The sequence below is a fragment of the Silene latifolia genome, chromosome 7, assembly GCF_048544455.1.
Source record: "Silene latifolia isolate original U9 population chromosome 7, ASM4854445v1, whole genome shotgun sequence".
NCBI classification, from domain to species: domain Eukaryota; kingdom Viridiplantae; phylum Streptophyta; class Magnoliopsida; order Caryophyllales; family Caryophyllaceae; genus Silene; species Silene latifolia.
Window position 1 is genome coordinate 102,312,170 of NC_133532.1, and position 19,843 is coordinate 102,332,012.

General features: G+C 35.9%; 2 protein-coding genes across 2 annotated transcripts; one reads left to right on the forward strand and one right to left on the reverse strand.

Moving 5' to 3' along the window:
• Positions 1–9,783: 9,783 nt before the first annotated feature.
• On the forward strand, positions 9,784–13,656 carry LOC141592434 (auxin-responsive protein IAA33). The gene is made up of 2 exons (XM_074413107.1): positions 9,784–10,360; positions 13,174–13,656. The coding sequence occupies exons 1-2, from the start codon at positions 9,840–9,842 to the stop codon at positions 13,253–13,255; spliced, it is 603 nt and encodes a 200-aa protein (XP_074269208.1). The 5' UTR covers positions 9,784–9,839; the 3' UTR covers positions 13,256–13,656.
• Positions 13,657–13,879: 223 nt separating this feature from the next.
• Positions 13,880–16,098, reverse strand: LOC141592433 (uncharacterized). The gene is made up of 3 exons (XM_074413106.1): positions 15,310–16,098; positions 15,022–15,099; positions 13,880–14,165 (listed from the first exon to the last, which is right to left on the reverse strand). Exons 1-3 carry the CDS (start codon positions 15,898–15,900, stop codon positions 14,163–14,165), a joined length of 672 nt encoding a protein of 223 aa, XP_074269207.1. The 5' UTR covers positions 15,901–16,098; the 3' UTR covers positions 13,880–14,162.
• Between the last annotated feature and the right edge of the window lie 3,745 nt (positions 16,099–19,843).

Genomic DNA, 19,843 nt, shown 5'->3' on the forward strand with positions numbered 1-19,843 from the left:
CTCGAAGTCGGACAAAAATCCTAGATTGACCTTCTCGGGAAAGGAATCAGCAAACAACCTCTCCTCCTCCTCCAAATCCCAGGACAAGTGCCTCCCTTCTTTGAATTCCTTGATGCAGGCAATCTTCATCTTCCAGGAAGAACAAGCAGCAGCATCTGTCAGGGCCTTGGAGAGGTTGGCCTTCTTTTCTTTCAGAATCCTATTTTCAGCAGTCAGGGAGTTATTAGCTTCCAGGACCTGGGCAAGCTGCTCCTCTGATTCCTTCAGGCTGTGACGAACCGAGCCGATATCCCCTTTGAGAGTAGCTTTCTCCTTCCTCTCTGCATCCAACTGATTAAGGAGCTCCCTCTTCTCCGTTTGGAGAAGGCATACATCATCCTCAAGCTTAGCAGGCTTCTCTCTGATGAGGAGAGATATCTGCAGTGACTGATGAGCCAAAAGGGAAGGAAAGAGCCGTCAAAAAAAAGAAAAGACACAGAAAGAAGCAGGGTAATTATCAAAGTCAAGCAAGCTCCACCTCGAAAGCGTGCTCAGCCTCCATATCTGCCATTTCCTTCAGGGGCCTCCTCTCCAGCGAAGAACAAGGACCAGGTACCATCAGCCGCTCCAGATAAGGCCAATGCCCAAGGGTCCTGGAACGGCCAAATCCCTCGGGGAGTTTCAGTGTCATTTCTGCAGTAGGAGCATTGGGGGTCACAGGGTTCAGAACCTCTCTATTTTCAGGTGGTAGAGATGCCAGAGGAGTGATTTCGACAGGGACGGAGTCAGAAGAGGTAGCTGGCCTCTTCGAGCAAGTAGCCTCACCCTCCAAAGAGGAATCAGCCCTCCTCTTAGAAGCAGGTTTGGGAGCGCCTCCAGCCGCCCTCTTTCTCCTTTGAGCAAGAATCATCTGCAGGGTAACTTTGGGCCTTACGGAGTCTGAAAGAAAGAAAAAGATTTCAGGAACCAGAAGATTCCAGGGACCAGAGATTCCAAAAGATTGCAACACAACAAAAGGAAAAGGAGCGTACCAGACGTCATTTCTTCTTCTTCCTCTACAGTGGTATGGGGCAATGCACCAGAAGAGAGACCAATCAAAAGATTGAAGGAACGCTTATCGGGAGACGGACCGAACAACTTCGTCAATGAGGCTACCTCGTCTGGCGAAGGAACGAGGCAGTTCAGACCTGCGCAAAAGAGCAGGTAAGGAAAGTAAGAAGGCAAAGATCAAGAAAGCAACAAGAAATATCAAGTACCTGCAGTAGATCTCCAATCAGAAAACAAATAATCAACCGGAGGAGAAAGAGATTTAATTTCCACAAAAATAATACGGCGAAACCAGTCAGAATCATTGGGCTAAGGAGGAAAGACAATACAGTGCTCCTCATTCTCCTTCACGCGCAAGGTCACTTGGCCATGGCCCAAGGAGCTCACGGTAAAGAGATGACCCAAGTCACTGAGGTCAATGTCACTGCCATACAAATCGTTCATAGCACAAAGAGGAAGCAAGGTACGCCAAGCGTACGGAGCAACCTGACAAACGGCTAACTTGTTCAAGCAAAGGAAGTCTTGGATCAACTTGGGAAAAGGAAACCTCAACCCCAAGAAGAAGGGATAGTAATAAAAGCACGTCCATCCCGGCCTTCGAAAGTCAGCCTTCTGACCGGGAAGTGGGACATGCACCACCACATCCTCCGAAAACCCGAACCATTCCTTGATCAAAGCAAGATCAGCCGCCACAAAAGAGGAGTCACACGAATGTGTTGGAGAAAGGATAGAGGCGGAGGGGAATGGGTCATGGGGGTCAGAAGAAAAAGATCTAGTACTTTTTCGAACCATGATAAACGAAGAGAAAGAGACGGAATATACCTGACAAGAGACAAAAGATAAGGAGAATTAGGGGAAAGATAGAGAAAGGTTTGAAAGAGATGTGAAAAGTGAAGGGAAAAAGAAAGTTAAAGAGTTTTTAAGAGAGAAGAGGTGAAGAATCCTAGGGAAGGTAAAAAGCAAAGGACGGTTGAGTGAAGTTAATAGGCACGGCAGTTGAGAGGCGTAAGGGAGGTGAGGGGTCTAATCAGTTCCCTAAATGATTACTCTAGAAGGATAAAGAAATTCCCGCCCAAGTACACTTACACGGGAATTTGGGGGCAATTGTTAGGGTCGAAATTTGCAATTTCTCCCGGGTAATACGTGGCATATTTTCGTTGGATAAGACAAAGACAAGAGGACTAGTGACTTGGCAAAATAAAGACCGTTGAATTATTGTGCAAAGAAGTGTCCACATACATTCTCAGGAAAGTCAAAAGAGAAAATACCCACATAACTATCCCCTGGAAAATAGGTAACGGCTCCTGAAAAGTAGGAGGCTGATCCGGAGGAGCCTGAACGCATTAAACCCTAAGAAGGCCACACTATAAAAGAAAAGAAAGGCAAGCACATGGGGGATCATCAAAAAGAAGAAAGAAAATACGCAACAGTGAATTATTAAGCATAAATTCCATTGTATTCCTTACTTGCTAAAGTTCTACCTCGATTTTAGTGAAAATATTGGCGGGATTCCGACTCCCCCCGCGGTTGTTCCCACACCGGGTTTTCCGCGTCACCAAAAATTCCTTGCGTCAATCTTTTTCTCGCTAACTTTTACTTTATTTGCATCGCCATTTCTTAATTCATTCGTAGTAGCCAGAGATCACTTTGACCCATTAAATTGAAACTACTAATCGGTAAATTTTTACCAAAACAGACATCATAATCCCACTTCACATAATACTAACAAATTTTCAAAAATCCCCAATTTTTATAAACCCTGACCCCAATTTATACAAACCCTAATTAAGTAACAATTAAAAGAATAACAACATCAATAAGGCTAACAACATTATGTTAGTCTAATTTTTTTTTTTTTATGACGAGGGGGTTGAATCCCCCCCGGGCCCATGCTTTCCCGCACCACCACATGGATCATGTAAGCCACCCTCTTCGGAGGTTGCAGTGGCCAAGTGATCATCGCCCCAGCTGGTAGTCGAACCCGGGACCTCTCAACTCCTGCATTTCTGCATGTTTCAAGATTTAACCTGGCTACCACTAGACTAACACTGCAAGCTTCATGTTAATCTAATTACAATCACTAAATCTACAAACAAAAGAAAAATTGAAATTAGAAACAAATTAAACAAACCTTGTCCAATTTGAATAAAGTGGAGAAGAAGAAGAGAAATATAGGGGCGGCGGATCCGGAGAAGGTGGTGGTAGTGATTGCGGCGGAATTAGGTGATGATAATGGTGGTGGTGGTGGTTGTGGCGGAATCCGGTGAAGAGTCGTTTTTTTTTGTTAAAGTGTATGAATGTGGGAGAGGAACCCGTGTTCTGATCTATTAAAGAATTTGGTGACTGAAATTGGCGACGGATTAGGGTAGTCGCCAATTTGGCAACTGATTGTGGTCAGCCGAGTTAAAAATCAGTCGCCAAATGTAAATAATGGTGTGACTTTCGTAGTCGCCAAATTGGCGACTGAAATCAGTCGCCTGAGTTCGTTCTCAGTCGTCAAATTGGCGACTTTTAACAGCAGTTGCCTATTTAAGTCGCCCGGTTGAGGAATTCTTGCAGTGAGTGTTTTGGATGATTTTAAAGATGAATTCAAATTAGAATAATATTAGAATTATACACAAATAGGTAACTTCCTAGGGATCAAGCTAACCCTAAAGCATGTATTAGATTTTATTCAGAAAAGTTGGTTACCTATTGTTTCTTCAACTATGAAATATTATAAGGATGGTTCAGTTTTAGATTCTCTAATTTGGAAGACATGAACAATATTCTTAAGGGAGGTCCATGAAAATTAGGAGTTAACTCTCTGATCTTTAAACAATGGTCACCAAACTTCTCTTATGAAATGGGTAAGGTATCAATTGTTCAAATTTGGATGTTATTCCCTAATTAATTTAGATCTATCCTTTTATCTAGTCTGGAAGTGTTCTTAGTAAAATAGCTAGCAAGATAAGAAAACTTTTGTTGCTGACCTAACCACAACTTGCAAGGTTACACTGTCATTTGATTGAACCATGGTGGAGACAGATGTTTCTTTAGATTTGCCTGATCATTTTGTGTTAAATACTCCTTTATTTCTTGAGCCACTCTCTTTAGAGAATTGAGTATGAGTGGTTACACTTTTACTGCTTTGGTTGTGGGGAATTGGGCTATCATATTGGTAATTTTAAATGGTATAAACCAAGAGTTATCTCAAACCAAAAGCCTCCCGCTGCTAAATAGGTTTATTGGCATGCTCAAATCTCCATCTTAGTTGTTACACTTCTTACTATATATAGTGGAGCTTAACTCAGAACGCTATAAATTAGGTGGTAAGTCAACCTCTCTTGGGCGGGTTTCTAATTCCTTGAGGAATAAAGAGAGCTCATAATGCTCAAAGTTAGATTCTCCAAACATTGCTCAGAATGATGTTTTCGTCCTCTCCTTTGAATGTTGTAATGCATCGAGGATACCATGAGCTAGTTGGTAATTTAGTATCTGTAATTTGTTTTGGCATGCTGTTTACTATGTAATGACTATGATAAAAGTGTAATATTTATTCATTTTGTTATATTATTCGGAATTTTTTCAATTGTGCATTCCCATTTTAATAATTCTGGATTTGCCATTGTATATGCATGACTGCAGCATATATAAGTAGTTATTTTGAAAATTAAAGATTCTACATTATTTACTTATTATAGATAATTTTAGACCCGACAAACGGATCGTATCACGTCGTGTCGTGTTAATGTTCGAGTGAACTTTAAACGGACCACTATCCCAACCCTAACTCGACCGAATTACATAAGCCTGTCATTTCTCTCAACCCTAACCCAGCCCATTTATTTTTTTTATAAACCAATTCGACATGTTTAACTTATTTATCTTTTAGTAGGTCATTTTTAACCCTAATCCGTTTAACCTAATAAATTAATAAAATAAACTAAGTATAGTATTATTATTATCCCAAAAATAATGAATGAAAATGCTTATTTTTAAGTTGTTTGGTTGGATTATTGATTGATTCAACCCAAATATATTATCACACTTTTAAACAAATGGGTTTATTCCTGTCAAAAGCGTCCAACCCTAATCCGATACATTTTTTGTGTCGTGTCCGTATCAACCCAATTACTTAAATAAATCACAACATCTTAACCCTAACCCACTAATTTCATGTCGGATTTTCTCGTGTCAATAATTATTATATTTTTGTCAACCGCAACCCTCAGAGTACACGACAATGTGAAATTCAATTTACAAGAATTATTTTACGCAACAGGTCTCGTAAAACCATGAGTTCTAGGCTTCTTGACTTTCCTTCCACGCAGCGGAGATTCATCAAAGTTGATCCCCATGCAAATTTGTGAATCTAATATTACCATTATTGTATTTAACAAGATCCTTTTCATGTTCTTGTCTTGCTTGTCATCATTATAATCACATTTAATCACCAACTTTTTCCTTCCGAAAGCAAACATGCCCTTTTCCACATGAAGGCCCTTTTATATGCCATGTTCATAAAACATGCTTCTTATGTCCGTCTTAATTAATAATTTACACTTTATTTATTTCCCCGTCGTAAATTAAAACAAACGTAAATTATTCACCCGGATAAAGAGGGTAAATCATAACACAAGTGATGAATTGTTATTATTAGGTACTCCTATTCTTTTGTGTTAATTACATGTACAATAATAGAATTTACAACTAAAAATAAGGGGGTTAAAATTCGATTCATGATTTCAGTTATGAAATCAAAATAACTCGCTTGTTGAATATTGTAGGAAAGTGATAAACTATTTTTGTACTAAAACGTTAACTTTTTTTAACTTATACTAGTGTGTAAGAGTCGTACCCCTAATCGATCAAAACTAACAAATATTGAAAATTTTGATTAAATCAAAATTAAAAGTGACAACATTATGATTGTTATAGATGAAATTAAACATAGTTTTATTACTATTACTATATATAGTTAATAATAAGTGTTTTTGTATATAAAAGAAGGGTTATGATAAATACAACCCAGTGGGTTGTATTTAAGCAACTAAAAGAGGAAATAAATAGTTAATATATGCATTAATTGCATTGATTTATGTGTAATTTACTCTCTAATTTTTAAATTAATGCCAAATATAGAAGGTTATTAAATGTTTAAATACAACCCAAAGGGTTGTATTTATCATTTCATGAAAGACTTGCACTAAGTTGCGTAATGATTAATGTTGTTATATTATCAAAAACTTCACAATTATGCTATAAGTGTTTTTATTGCTTAACTAGTTCTGTCTCCCGTGAAAATTACGGGGCTTGTTATGGACATCATTTTTCTTTTGTTGTTAAAAGTAATGTCTCGCGGGATAGGAGATGGGATGGTTTATGATCTCGGGGACAAAAACGCATGAACACCAAAAGGCGACGGTCTATACTATAATATCAAAGGGACACATGAAGTTCTTTAAAAATGGAAAAAATAATATTGCATTAAAAAAAATTGTGTGTTTTGCTTTGTCAATTTTGCCCGAAAGAAATGATATTCATGAAGAGATATTGTAGCAAATATATGTTGGCTAAGATTTAATGATGTCCCGCAAAAGTCATTCACTTGTTTACGTCACCAACCTACAATACAAAGTGGTACATTATTAGATCAATTATCATCACTGAACAAATACTTATAACTTCAACGAAACTCGGATGAACAAACTTCTCCTCAATATATAGCCTACAAAAAACAATTTCATTACCTATACACATCTCTAAATACACAATAATTATACGCCTTGTGTGAAAACTACAAGAGGAAAACCCAACCAAATAAGAGATTGGATCAAACTATAATCATGGACATGAGTCTATTAAGAAAGATGAGTAAATTCAAAGTAAAATAAATATCAAAAGGAACCAATAAATGGAACTTACCATTTCTACATCCATAAACAGTTAGACATGGACAAAGGTGTCAAGAAAATTGGAAGAGTAGGAAAATTGACTCCAAATTTAGGATTAGAAAATGAGGAATATATATGGAAAATAGAATTTCAATAGTCAGGATTTCGTAAATTCAACCCTTATAAATGCATCTTAATTCTTTTTTATGGCATGTTAATACACAATATCAATGAGGTTGGGAGCCTAAGAGTGCAAAACATAAGTTTAGCAATTTATTTTTGATGTAATTTATGGAGGTATATTATATATGATAGGTGGTAAGCAGTTAAGGTGTGACACGTGGCACTTTAATGGAGGCTCAAGATGCCTTTTTATGTTATTATATAGAAATGGCCATTGTTAAAATGGTTTATTATAAACTGACCACCTTTTAAGCTTTTAGTATAAAATAATTATCGTTTATTATAAAGTGGTCACTTTTTACTCGTTACACTATACAACGATTTCACCTAATAACTACTCATACAAAAACTTAGATATCATCATAATCACCTTGTTGATATCCTCATTTGTTGAATACAAGGTAAATAGCAAAGTTCTTGAAAGTAGGGAAATGTCATTGGTGGATCTTGAAGTTGTACAACACTAATTTTACGGCATGTCAATCAAATTAAAACCACAATCTTGAAAAGAGGGGAGGAGATAAAACTACTTCTCACGATAACGAAAGAAAGAAAAAGATCCCCAAACCATGGTACTTTATCATTAATTATGCCAAAATACAACATTTTACTTACTCTACCTATTCACTTGGACAACGTAGCAACCTTGTTGATTGTTACTCCCTATTACGTACTCATTCCGTCGTAGTCTTAATTTACATTTGCTTTATTTATTCTCATAGAATAAAGCAAATGTAAATTATTGACTTAAACAGAGGAAGTATATGTTTTAAACACCTTCGCATTAATTAAATAAAAAATGAGATAGCAAAAAAGTTATTAGAAAGTCAATATACGTTATACAACTGTCTTATTATTTATATTACCTGGCCATTAGTATTACAGTTGCATATTCCACATTTTGGAGTCGTTTGGTTGATCAAGGAACTTCAACTTCCTAGGAACTTGCAATTCATAGGAATTAAATTCCATCATCTAATTCGGGTGAATTTGGCAAAATTGTTTGGTTGCCCATGTAGGAATTAAATTCCACAGGAATCTCCAATGACCAAGGGGGGAGTAGGTAAGCCACTTCCCACATCATGTAGGCATTGAAATTCCTTCTACATTCTCCTCAAAAAATGGCAACCAAACAACCTTGTTTTTTTAAATTCATGGGATTTTCTAATGCCTGTGTTTTTCAAGTGGTAACCAAACAACTCCTTTGAATCATATTTTCTCTATTGATTATAAAAGGGGACAATATTTTATAATTAGATAATTGTATTGATGATAATGTTGTTGTGTTATTGATATCAATAGAATGATCGATATTTATAATACCTTATAAGAAATCCTAAGCATTACTAAAATCCTAGAGACAGCCGTCGTGATGTAGCCGTCACTACTAAACCCTAGATTTCCTAACATCCCCCTTAAATTCATGGTAATGTGAAAAAATTTCCATAAGTTTGCAAGAATAAGAAAAAAAATCATTTCATCATCTTCTTGTCTTCATCTTCTTCGATCTTCATTAATCTTCTTCATCTTCACAAGGTTGGTAAGATAAACGAGTATAAGACTCGCAGAAAATTTATTCGAATAAGAACCTTAAGTTTTTCAGACTTGTCGAATATCAAATGATTTGTTAAGAAAACTAATCTAACCAAACAAATTCCAGTAAAATGGAAAATTATTCGGTTGTCCTTTGACCCGGCGTTCTGTCTCGGGTTGGATCGTTTTTTGGGAGACTCTCCGGTTTCGTGGAAAACCAAGAAACAACAGATAATTTTTCGCTTCTGCTGAAGCTGAATACTACTCCATAGCGTCTGTCCTTTGTGAGTTAAAGTGGCTTATGGGTTTGCTTGCTAATTTGGAGGTGTCCACTCCACGTCCCATCCGCCCCTTTTGCGATAGTAAGTCAGCTCTTCATATTGCTCAAAATCCCGTCTTTCATGAGCGGACTAAGCATATATAGATTTAGATTGCCATTTTATACATGATGCTATATATTTCTGTTTGCTCTGATTTTGCCTTCTCATATGCCTACTCATGAACAAATCGCGGATATTTTCACTAAAGCTCCAGGTTCGGTATATACAATTTGAGTTTCTTCTCTGCAAACTGATTATTGATTTACATTCTCCAGTTTGAGGGGGTATTAGCCGACTTAAGCCTCATATTTAGTTTATGGTATGTGCCCAATTATCTATTATCTCATGTATATATGTATCCTGCTTATGCTAATTAGAAATTTAGAATGACACAACTCGTATTATACAAAACACAAAACGTTCAACAATTTAATAATTGACATCCATCATTGAATTATATATGTAAATGAGTATAAATTTTCAATATACACACACATCGGCCTAGTTTTTACCCCAAGCGTTTATTTACATTTCATTGAAATACTTCTTACAAAGAATGAAAAAGGTAAACAACTGAATAGAATGGAATGAGCTAGTATTGTTCTACAAATCGCGGTATATTTGAAAGCGAACAAGACATTAAGACGAAAAAATGTGAAAACAACATGTAATTAAAAAAAAAAGTTTGGTAAACATGCATAGATAATGTACTATGCCACTCTAAGCAAGCTACAAAAGCTTTGCTTGATAGCTCACACTAACTACCTCATCCACCGACTACTTCTCCTCGCTCTTTTTCATTCTATTTATACTTCCATTGTTACAATTTACCTACTAATAATTAATTCTTCATAAATTGTTAAATACCGTAAATTACAATCATAATAACATAGAATATAACATGAACAATAACAATAACAATAACAACAATAATAATAATATTGATATTATTCAAAGGCAAGAAGCCTTAAAAAGAAGATGGCATGATAGTTTCTACACTAGACTTCTCACTAATAACCCTAATAACACTCCCACATCATCCTCATCATCAACAACAATGTTCGTGCCAAAACCACCCCACATTATAAACCAAGGGAGATCATTAGTAGACGGTGTTGATCGTGACCGGGAATTAGTACGAAACATTGTCCCAGCAGTGACGGTGGTGCTAGAGGGTCGTTCGATATGCCAACGCATTAACTTACAAAGCCATGGTAACTACCAAAGCTTGGCTAAGGCTCTTCGTCAAATGTTTGCGGATACATTGAACGTAGAGCAATGTTCTGGTACTGATAATAATAATGGTGAAGGGAAAGGAAAAGAAGAACAAGGAGTTGATATTTCGAATGCGATTCCTGGTCATCTTGTTGCTTATGAAGACTTGGAGAATGATCTTCTTCTTGCTGGTGACCTTCATTGGAAGTATGTTCTTTATTAACATTGTCCCTTAATTGTTGTTTTTTATGCCCGTTATGAGGTTTTACGGTTTTTTGGGCGACGCTTTTATTTGACATTATAATTTGGAAAAAAAGGGAAAACTAAATATCGTCACACCCTCCTCCAACACTCCATTGTATGTGTAAGGTGTACATTTATAAGTGAGAGGGTGGTTATCGATAAAGTCTTAACCTGATGGTTAAAACGGACCTATTGTAACAATAGATCACAGCCGAAACTCATAATTCACAGACGATAATTAGTTAATTAATTGATTACATGTTATGAGAAAAAAACATAATAATTTCCCTCTTTTTTTTTTTTCTTGACGTGTGATTTGCCCTACATAAGTAGTTAAATTGCTTTCAAATTTGTAGATCAGGAATAATCTGCCCATTGTTACTTGAAAAACACACACTATATTTTCCCTTTGTAATAACTGAGTAGTTTCCAATTTCCAGAACCAATAAGTTGTTGCTTTTTTTCTCGAAGCTGGACTAACAACATATTGCTACTACTAGTACCAAGTATTCCCTCGTCCCGATCATTTGTTTATCTTTGGTTTCGGCACAAAGATTAAGGAAAAAAGATATGCATTGAACCAAATTGAGTGTAGATAATTAAATTGCCAATCAAAGACATTCTTAAAATAGAAATGTAAACAATTAAGTGAGACAGCTCAAAATGAAAAAATGTAAACAAATGACCGGCATAGAGGAAATATTAATTAACTAGAGGGAGATCAAATTGTTATTACTTGTTGTATACTCCCTCATATTCTAAATAAACTTTCATATTCCTCTCATGGACAAAATTTAAGGAACCCTAGCATACAATTAAATTTGGACCACACAAACGCCTATCAAAAATAGAAAAAAGGAAGTTATTATGAATAGAAGAAAAAAGAAATAAGGAAGTTTATTTAGAATAGGAGAGAGTATGTGACAGGACAACAAAAATTTAGTTTTGGGCTCACCTTAGTAGGTATGAACACTGTAGGGCTCAGCGAAAAATCCGATTATCCAAACCGATTCGATATCCGATCCGTATATGATCCGAATTTATGGATATCTGATCCGAAAGTTAAGTTTGGTTCAGATATCCGATCCAAAATATTTGGTTTTGGTTTGGATATGGATATTAGAATTAAAACATTTGGATATCCGATCCGATCTGAAACTATAGTTTTCTAGTATAATTTCGAGAAAATACAATTTTATCTGATACAACAACTTAATAAAAGTTTAAAATATTAGAAAAATATGTAAGTGGTACTTAAAATTTATATCGAGAACATTGGAGTAAGAATACTAAAGAAAATCATCGTGTAAGATGATGAATATGATCGTGTTTCTAACTTAATTTAAAGTAAATTCCAAAATATGGATATGCGATGGATATCTGCATCCGAACCGATTATTTTGGATATCCGAACATTGGATATCCGAAACATTTGGTTTGAGTATGGATATCTAACTTCGGAAATTTGTAATATGGATATCCAATCCGAACTAACACTTTGAATCGGATATCCGATACGTACTCTCCCCTAATGAACAATATGTATTTATATCAAATACTCCATATAAGCCATAGATAGTAAACCTTAAAAAGGCAAAATCCAAATATGTAATGTCACGGAGTTTTTTGTCAAATACAACCTTTAAAAAAACAAAATTTTCAAACACCTTTAAAAAAAAATTGTCAAACACAACCTTTAATACGAGTATATAGTTTTTTTTTGTCAAACACAACATATTTTAGCTGGATTCTGTCAACTTGCATTTTCTGACCACTATCAATGGAGTGACTTTCAGTCGATGTTTGATATAGCAAACATGGTCGGTTTATGGTGTTCTTGGACTCGTTGAAAAGGTGAGAGTACAGGCTTTCCAGAGGTTGCTAACACGGTGGTCAAAGGTGGTCAAAGGTGGCCTTATGTGGGGTCGATTTGTGTGTAATATAAGGCTGGTATGTAGGTAAAGGGGAGTGTAAGGTCTGAGTTTACAGCGGGTGGTCAGGAGTTTTTCGTGGGTCATTTAATGGAGTTATGATGCTTTGTTTAGTCTAAACTTTGGTATGTAGGTAGAGAGGAGTGTAATAATGTAGGTCGTAGTTGTGGTGGTTGTTGGTTGCAAGTGGTGGGCTAAAGGGAATCAAAGTAGGTTCCCACGTGCGAAACATTTAAGTGACCAAAAATGCTTTAAGTTGACGGAATCCGATCAGAATGTCGTTTTTGGCAAAAAAAAAAAAATTATATTAAAGGTTGTGTGGAAAAACGTTTTCTTAAAGGTTTGGATGAGACAAGAAAAACTCATGTCACAATTATGATCATGACATAGTAAGTTTTGAACCATCTATGATAAAGTTATGGTATATTGGTATTTATTCAAAAAAAAGGCGACAAAAATTTATAAGTCTCTCTCCAAAATTATTGTTTCTCGATTTATTAAGTCAAACGTATCAAATTTAAACACTAAATCACTTTTATTGTGACCAATATTAAAGCTTAATAATTGTCGGGTTATCAATTTAATCGGGTCGGGTCTTGTTCGGGTTTGGGTCACCGATCATCCGGTCGTGTCAAGTTACGGGTTGGTTTCAATTTGCAAAATTCCCGGGTTCTACCAGGTCGGATTTGCTCGGGTTGGAGTCGGGTCAAGTCGGTTTTGATTTGCAAAATTCTCGGGTTCTATGAGGTCGGGTCAAACTTGCCCACTCTGGTTGTAAGTACTCCACATGTTTCTGGACTAGGTACGTGCACAATATTTACCTGGTTGTTGATGGATGTGATGCAGAGATTTCGTGAGAGTGGCCAAAAGAATAAGGATATTGCCGGCAAAGTCGAAATTGAGGAAAGGAAGAACTACCAAACATTAGCGACGCTTTGCACATTTCTTTCCAAAAACAGATGGCCTAAAAAAGTGAACACAGAGAGAGCAGCTTAAATTTGGGATCAAGTCGTACCAATCCACAATCTGTGTTCCTCTTGTAATCCCAAAAACTGAAGTTCTATTTCAAATTTGTCTTCTATATTAATATTCGGTAGTAGTCAATTAGTCGTTTATTATAAATCACCGGGTTTGTGTATGAAGAGAACAAAAGTCACTTTGTTTTTTTTTTTTACAGCGAAAGTCGCTTTTAAAAAGGAGAGTGACATCTCTATTCCTCAAATTTATTTTCACGCTTGATTATGGCGGAGAGTCTAGTCATCAAAAGATGCGGGAGTATAAACATCTATCATAAAAATTCTATGAATTCTGTACAATATTTTCGAGCAAGAAGTTCATTATCTTAACACCCTAATCAATCACTTGATAAATTTGCAGTGTAGAAAGATATTTGTCGCAACAGTCTTGTAGAAGTTCCTTCGACATCCGATACCAGACTTATAGAAGAGTTAATTGCATGATATTACAGAATTTACAGTTCGCAGGACATGAAAAAAACAACCAGAAGCAAACACTTGCAGTTTTCAATCACAATTATTTTTCAAAATAGAAGGGGAAAAAAAAGCAAGAGCTTCATCGTCATTGATGATGGAAGAAGCGTAACTCTATTATGGCTGTTCTACTTGTAGTTACACAAGATATATAAGAAACTTCACATTTCTTATAATTCGGAACGGTTTCTAGTTTGCTACTTGCTACTCTACATATATTGTTGCTATAGTACCAGTGGCTCACAAATTTACCAATGTCAATGAAAAAGAAGAGTTCAAGACTTCCTGTATGATGATCATTCATAGGACATCACCGCGAGCTCCAACTGTTCCTCGCCTCGTTTTTTACTGCAAAAGGTACAAAAACAAACAGAGCTGAAGTACTAATCGACAAAAAAGAATGGAAGCATATTGTTACGACATTCAATCACAAAAGTAACAGACAATCATCCACTTAAAACGCAGATTCAGGGTTACTAGAAAACAAACCATTCAGCTAATGCCTTAATTTTCAGGAATAGTATCTCATATACCAGCAAGGGCTATCATTACAGTAGTGCCTCAAAATACTCGCGTCCTACCTCGAAGTCACGAATTGGGGCCTCACAATCACTGGGCAGGCAATGTAAGGAGGTCATATATATCAATGTATGCACCTTTACCCGTCTGTTCTACAAAGAGACGGCCATTATAAAATTGCGCCAGGTGACTGCAATTTCACAAATCTAAAAGCGCGGATAGATAACTGATTCATTCTGCTTTGTTCCATCCTATTCAAAGCCAACAAGCAGGAGCAGCTAATGCAAGGTAATTCATTGACTAACACTCTCACCAATTGAACATTTAGAAACAAATCTCAATAGTTGATGCCACAACAAACAGGGAAGTTGTTCTTTTTTAGTCTGGGATCATCAACTCATTCGAGGATATCGTATAAGTTCATTGAGTATCCTGTATCTATCATGAATTGCTGGACCAGTTACAACTCAAACTATATGAAAAATGGTTATCAATTCATCTACAGCATGAGTTACTAAACAGCAACCAGGATCAGAAATCATAAAGATCGAAACAAACAAATATAGCCGGTTCCAACTATAACCGATCCAAAGACATCCTTATTATCGCCAATGGCAGCCAAGTAGCCAACTAAAACAATAAGAAAACGGAAACTTTCTTCATTCAAATGGTGATATAAACATACCTTGGGAGGCTCCGGAGTTTCATCAACTTTGTACATATCCGCCGTAATCTCCGACAACCACACGCCTGGGAATACCGTCTGCACCAAAATTCAAACATCCACACAATCAATATCATCTCAATTTTCGCCAAAAAAAAAAAAAAAAAAAAAAAAAATCTCAGATTTTGATCAAAATTGACATTTTTTACAATGAAAGTCTCAAACTACGATCAAATCACCACAATTCAACTGAAATCAATCAATAAATAAGAAGAAAGTTAACAAAATTAATCGAAGAGAGATGAGTACCTCTAATTGCTTCTGAATATAACGAGGACGTTTCTTCGGCTTCCTCGGCGGCCGTCTCCCTAACATCGCAACGAAATCATCTTCAACCTCCTGCCTCGATAACGGCACCGAAAACTTCGCTCTCGGAACCGCCTCCTCCTCCTCCGCCGCCACCGACACAACTTCTTGCCTCACTGGCGACGCCACCCGATCACCACCGCACGCAGCACGCCGCGTCCGCAAATTCCACGGTCGCACCTCTGTTGTCGCCGCCGCAGCATTCAATGGCGGCGCCGGTGGCGGATGTCCGTTACCTAAAAAGACGGCGCGCATCTTATCAACCTCAGAGCGAAGATCAAACATGAGCTTCTCACGCATGACTTCAATCTGATTATCATCGCGGGGGCTGTGACGACGCCGTTTCGAAGGAGGAGAGCCAGTAACGGCGTCGTTTAAGGAGGAGGTAGAGTTAGAGCATCGAAGGAGTTTTTGAGTGCCCCACGATAAACAAGGAGGTAGAGAGAAATTGTGAAGAGTTCTGGCGCCATTGTTGCCGCCATTATTAGTAGAAGTTGATCCTCCTACTCCTCGTTCCGGTGCCATGGCCGCCATGTCAGACCTTTATCATAATCGTGTTTATATATTTTGATTTTAATGTTTTTGTTTGAATATTTTTTTAATGGGATTTATTTTTTAATTTGTTGGGGTGATTTGAGAAGAATTGATAGAGGTAGAGAGAGAAGAGAAGGGGAATGGCGGAGGAAGAGAGAGAGAGAGAGAAGGCGATTTTAACGTTCGGATTTTTTACTTCAATTTTTTCAAGTATATACTTCTTTGTTTTGTTTTGTTTGAAGTTTTGGTATAGAGAGAGGGTTTCCCGGGTAATTTTTGTTACTCTTCCTATAGGTGAGGACTCGTCACTTTGGGTAAATCACAAAGGAAAATGGTCTTAGGGTCTAGGAGTGAACAATCTTAGGTTCGAACCCGAAAAATGGACTCGATCAGATTATTTGGTCTAGACCGAAATTGGATCAAATTCTTTTAGGTCCAGTACTCGGTTCACGTTTTTTTAGATTTCGATCCAGTCTAGTCCACAAACAGTTAATTTAGGTCTGGATCGAATATTATGCTTTTAAAGACTAATCTTTAAAAAATCACAAAATAAATGATCATTTTATCTTCAAAATATATTATAAATTAATTAACAATTATTTTCATAAAAACAATCGCCTAATATTCAATGCAATTGATTTAGCCGAATTTAAATGTATTTATCAGATACAAAATAGTGGAAAAAATAATTTTGGGTCCATTTCGGTCTAAGACCAGACCGGGCCGAATATTCCCGGTTCAGTTCGGTCCAAGACCGAAAGTTTTAAGTCTAATCTTCGGTCCACGAAAAAATTGTTTTCGATCTTCAGTCCGATTTGGTCCAGTCCGATCTTGAGCTGATGCTCAACCCTAGGTCTTTCCCCATGATTAAATTTAGTTTGGTTTAGATCGGTTTAATTTGTTTAAACTCTTATTTTTAATTTTAATTTATTATAAGTCAATTTTAATTAGTTTCATATAAAATTAGGCTGGTAATTAACAAATTAAACTTACAAATTTACAAAACATATGTGCTAATGAGTCAGCAATATTAACCAGTTTTATCTTTCCATTTGAAAACAAGTACGGATGTATTATCGTCAACAAGTTTGTAAATGTAAGTTCTAACGTGCAAATTCAGCCTCAACCTTAAGCCAACTTATTTATATACCTCTAATCTGTATTAGGTCGACCAGAAGTCGTATATAATCACATTCTTTCCCAACAACTAAGGTATGAGAACTTAGTATCGGAATTTTTTTTTTTTGCAAATTTTTAAAAGATCTCAAAACATCAATTCATCTTCTTCCATATTTAATGAAAACGTAGGTTTTTATGTTATTCTTCGGAAATTTAGTGGTAGAAAAAAAATCAATCAATTTTCTTGATCTTTTATCTCCTTTGAGACATGATTTTCTTTGTTACATTATGTACCTTTTGCGGTTCATTACTTGCTTTATTTAAAGAGGCCCGCCTTTTAACAAACACAAACAATTATTGCATTTTTTTTTTGAAGTCTTGATCTTTTTTTTTTTTTTTCATCTTGATGTAATAAAGTTTTTTTATTTATTTTTTTGTGTATTAAAATCTCACACTTTGTTTATGTGAATTACCGCCTTATCTTTATGCCCTCTATTAAGTTGTGTTCATTTTAATAGTTTTAAATAATTTTTTCTTTTTGTCGCCTGAAAATTTCCAATATCGCCCGCATAAATTACGAAATTACCCTCTACAATTTGAACCTTACGTAATCACCCTTTTACAATTTACAACCTAATACTAACAATTATCAATGTATATGTTCCCCGCTCCCCACCGGACTTCTCATTCAGTTGCTTAATCATTCACATCAAGGATGTTATATGTTGATCGTCGATTAACCAAGTCTCCTCACATTGCCAAAAAAAAAATACTATAGGCTTTACTAAAAAAAAAATCAAATAGTTAAAATTTATAAATTAGCTCATTTAGCTCACAACTCACAAGTAGTATAAAGAAAGGAAAAATGGAATTAATTGCTTTCCCATTTTAACCCTATTGAATTCAATTTCTAATTTGCCCTTGATTTTGTGCAGGAGTTCCTTTCAACTTGGAAAATATGTCTCTAATTATAAAGGTTGGCGCTTGGTTTGAAATTAATTAGACAAATGACCTTATCAACCTGAATAAACAACTCGAAAGGTAACCCAGGACCAGCGGAATGTGGTGGGGTGTTTCGGGATGCAGCGGGAAACTTCATGTATGCCTTTTTCTTCTCGTGTGGGAATTGTATTTCCATGAGAGCTGAAATGAGAGCTCTTGTGATGGGGCTTGAGTGGGCTAAAGCCGCTAAACAACTCGGTCTGACCAATCTCTTAGTCAATATGGATAATATCGTCTGCGTTAACCTCATAAGGGAGGAACAAGTACTCGGTAATAATCTCTGTCCCTTAGTGTTACGTTGCAAAGAGCTTATCAACTTGGAGGGTTGGGTGGTCAAGCTCGATCACGTCTTTAGAGAAGGAAATAGAGGAGCTGACTGGCTAGCTAATGTGAGAGTCAATTCATCGACTTCCATCACTTTCCTCGAAAAATTCACTTGATGGCCTCCACTCCATCCTTTGGGAAGATTTATTAGGGGTAGCTTTCCCCGTGTAGTTTCGAGTTAGTTATCTATGTTTTGGGGGTTGCCCCTCATACGCACCAGAAAAAAAAGAAACTGAAAAAAGTTTTACAACTTGCAATTGGATCACTCACTTTGGAAAGACTCTCGGTTCCTAACTCATGGATGTAGAATTGTAGAGTAACTCTCTTAATACGAGGACAACATCCATTTTAAAATAAAAAAAGATTAAATATACTTTATTTTATATATATAAACTATAAGGGCTTGTTCTTTTGAATTTAAAGTCACTTAACTTACGTTTACTTCAAATCAAGTTCAGTTCAGATCTTATAAGTTCAGTTCAGTTCAGTTCAGATTTTATAAGTTCAGTTCAGTTCAGTTCAGATCCTATAAGTTCAGTTCACATCCTATAATTTCAGTTTAGAAAAGTTATATACAGAATATTATTTTTAAAAACCGACGCAAAAATATTTGATATTATTAATTATTCGATACATATATACATTATTATTTTTAAAACAAAATTATCACACTTCTCATTATTTTTTATCATAATGTAACCGTAGTACTCCCTTCTATTCTGGATAATAGTCCCATTGTGGACATGGCACGTGAATTAAGGAAATGAGTTAAATAATGTAAAGTATTGTGGTGGGGTGAGGTAATTAGAGAGAGGGAAGGTATTGTGGGGTATTATTGTGAGTGATATGATTAAAATAAGTATTGTTTTGGGTTGAGTGGGTATTGTTGTGGGGTTGAAGTGATTAAAATAAGTATAAAAGTTTACCAAAAATAGACAATGGGACATTATTGTGAATAGACGGAAATGAATAATGGGACATTTATGTAGAATAGGAGGGAGTATAATGTATGAACAAACCAATGTATATAAAGCGGAAAAATGTTATTATCTTACCTTGTGTTTTAGACTATATATTCTTATCAGTGTTCTCTATTGGCTGTCCACTAATTTCTTGTAAAATTTTTGTTTAATCTCAATAAAAGTTTGCGCTTATTTTTATAATAATAATAATAATAATAATAATAATAAAAGTTGCGGTTTTATAAAAAAAAAAAATTAAAATAATAATAAAAATAACAACAAGAACAATGATAACAATAACAATAACAATAACAATAATAATAATAATAATAATGTTTTGCTATTGCTAAGGGTGTGGGAGCCCAGATTGTCTCTCGGCTCCCCACCAATTTCATGTAAACTTTTATTTTTCTTTTAATGAAAGTTGCGCGCATCCTTCCCATAAAAAAAATAAAAATAAAATAAAAATAATAATAATAATAATAATAATAATAATTGTAACACCCCGGCCCAAACCGGGTCGGGAGCGATTACTT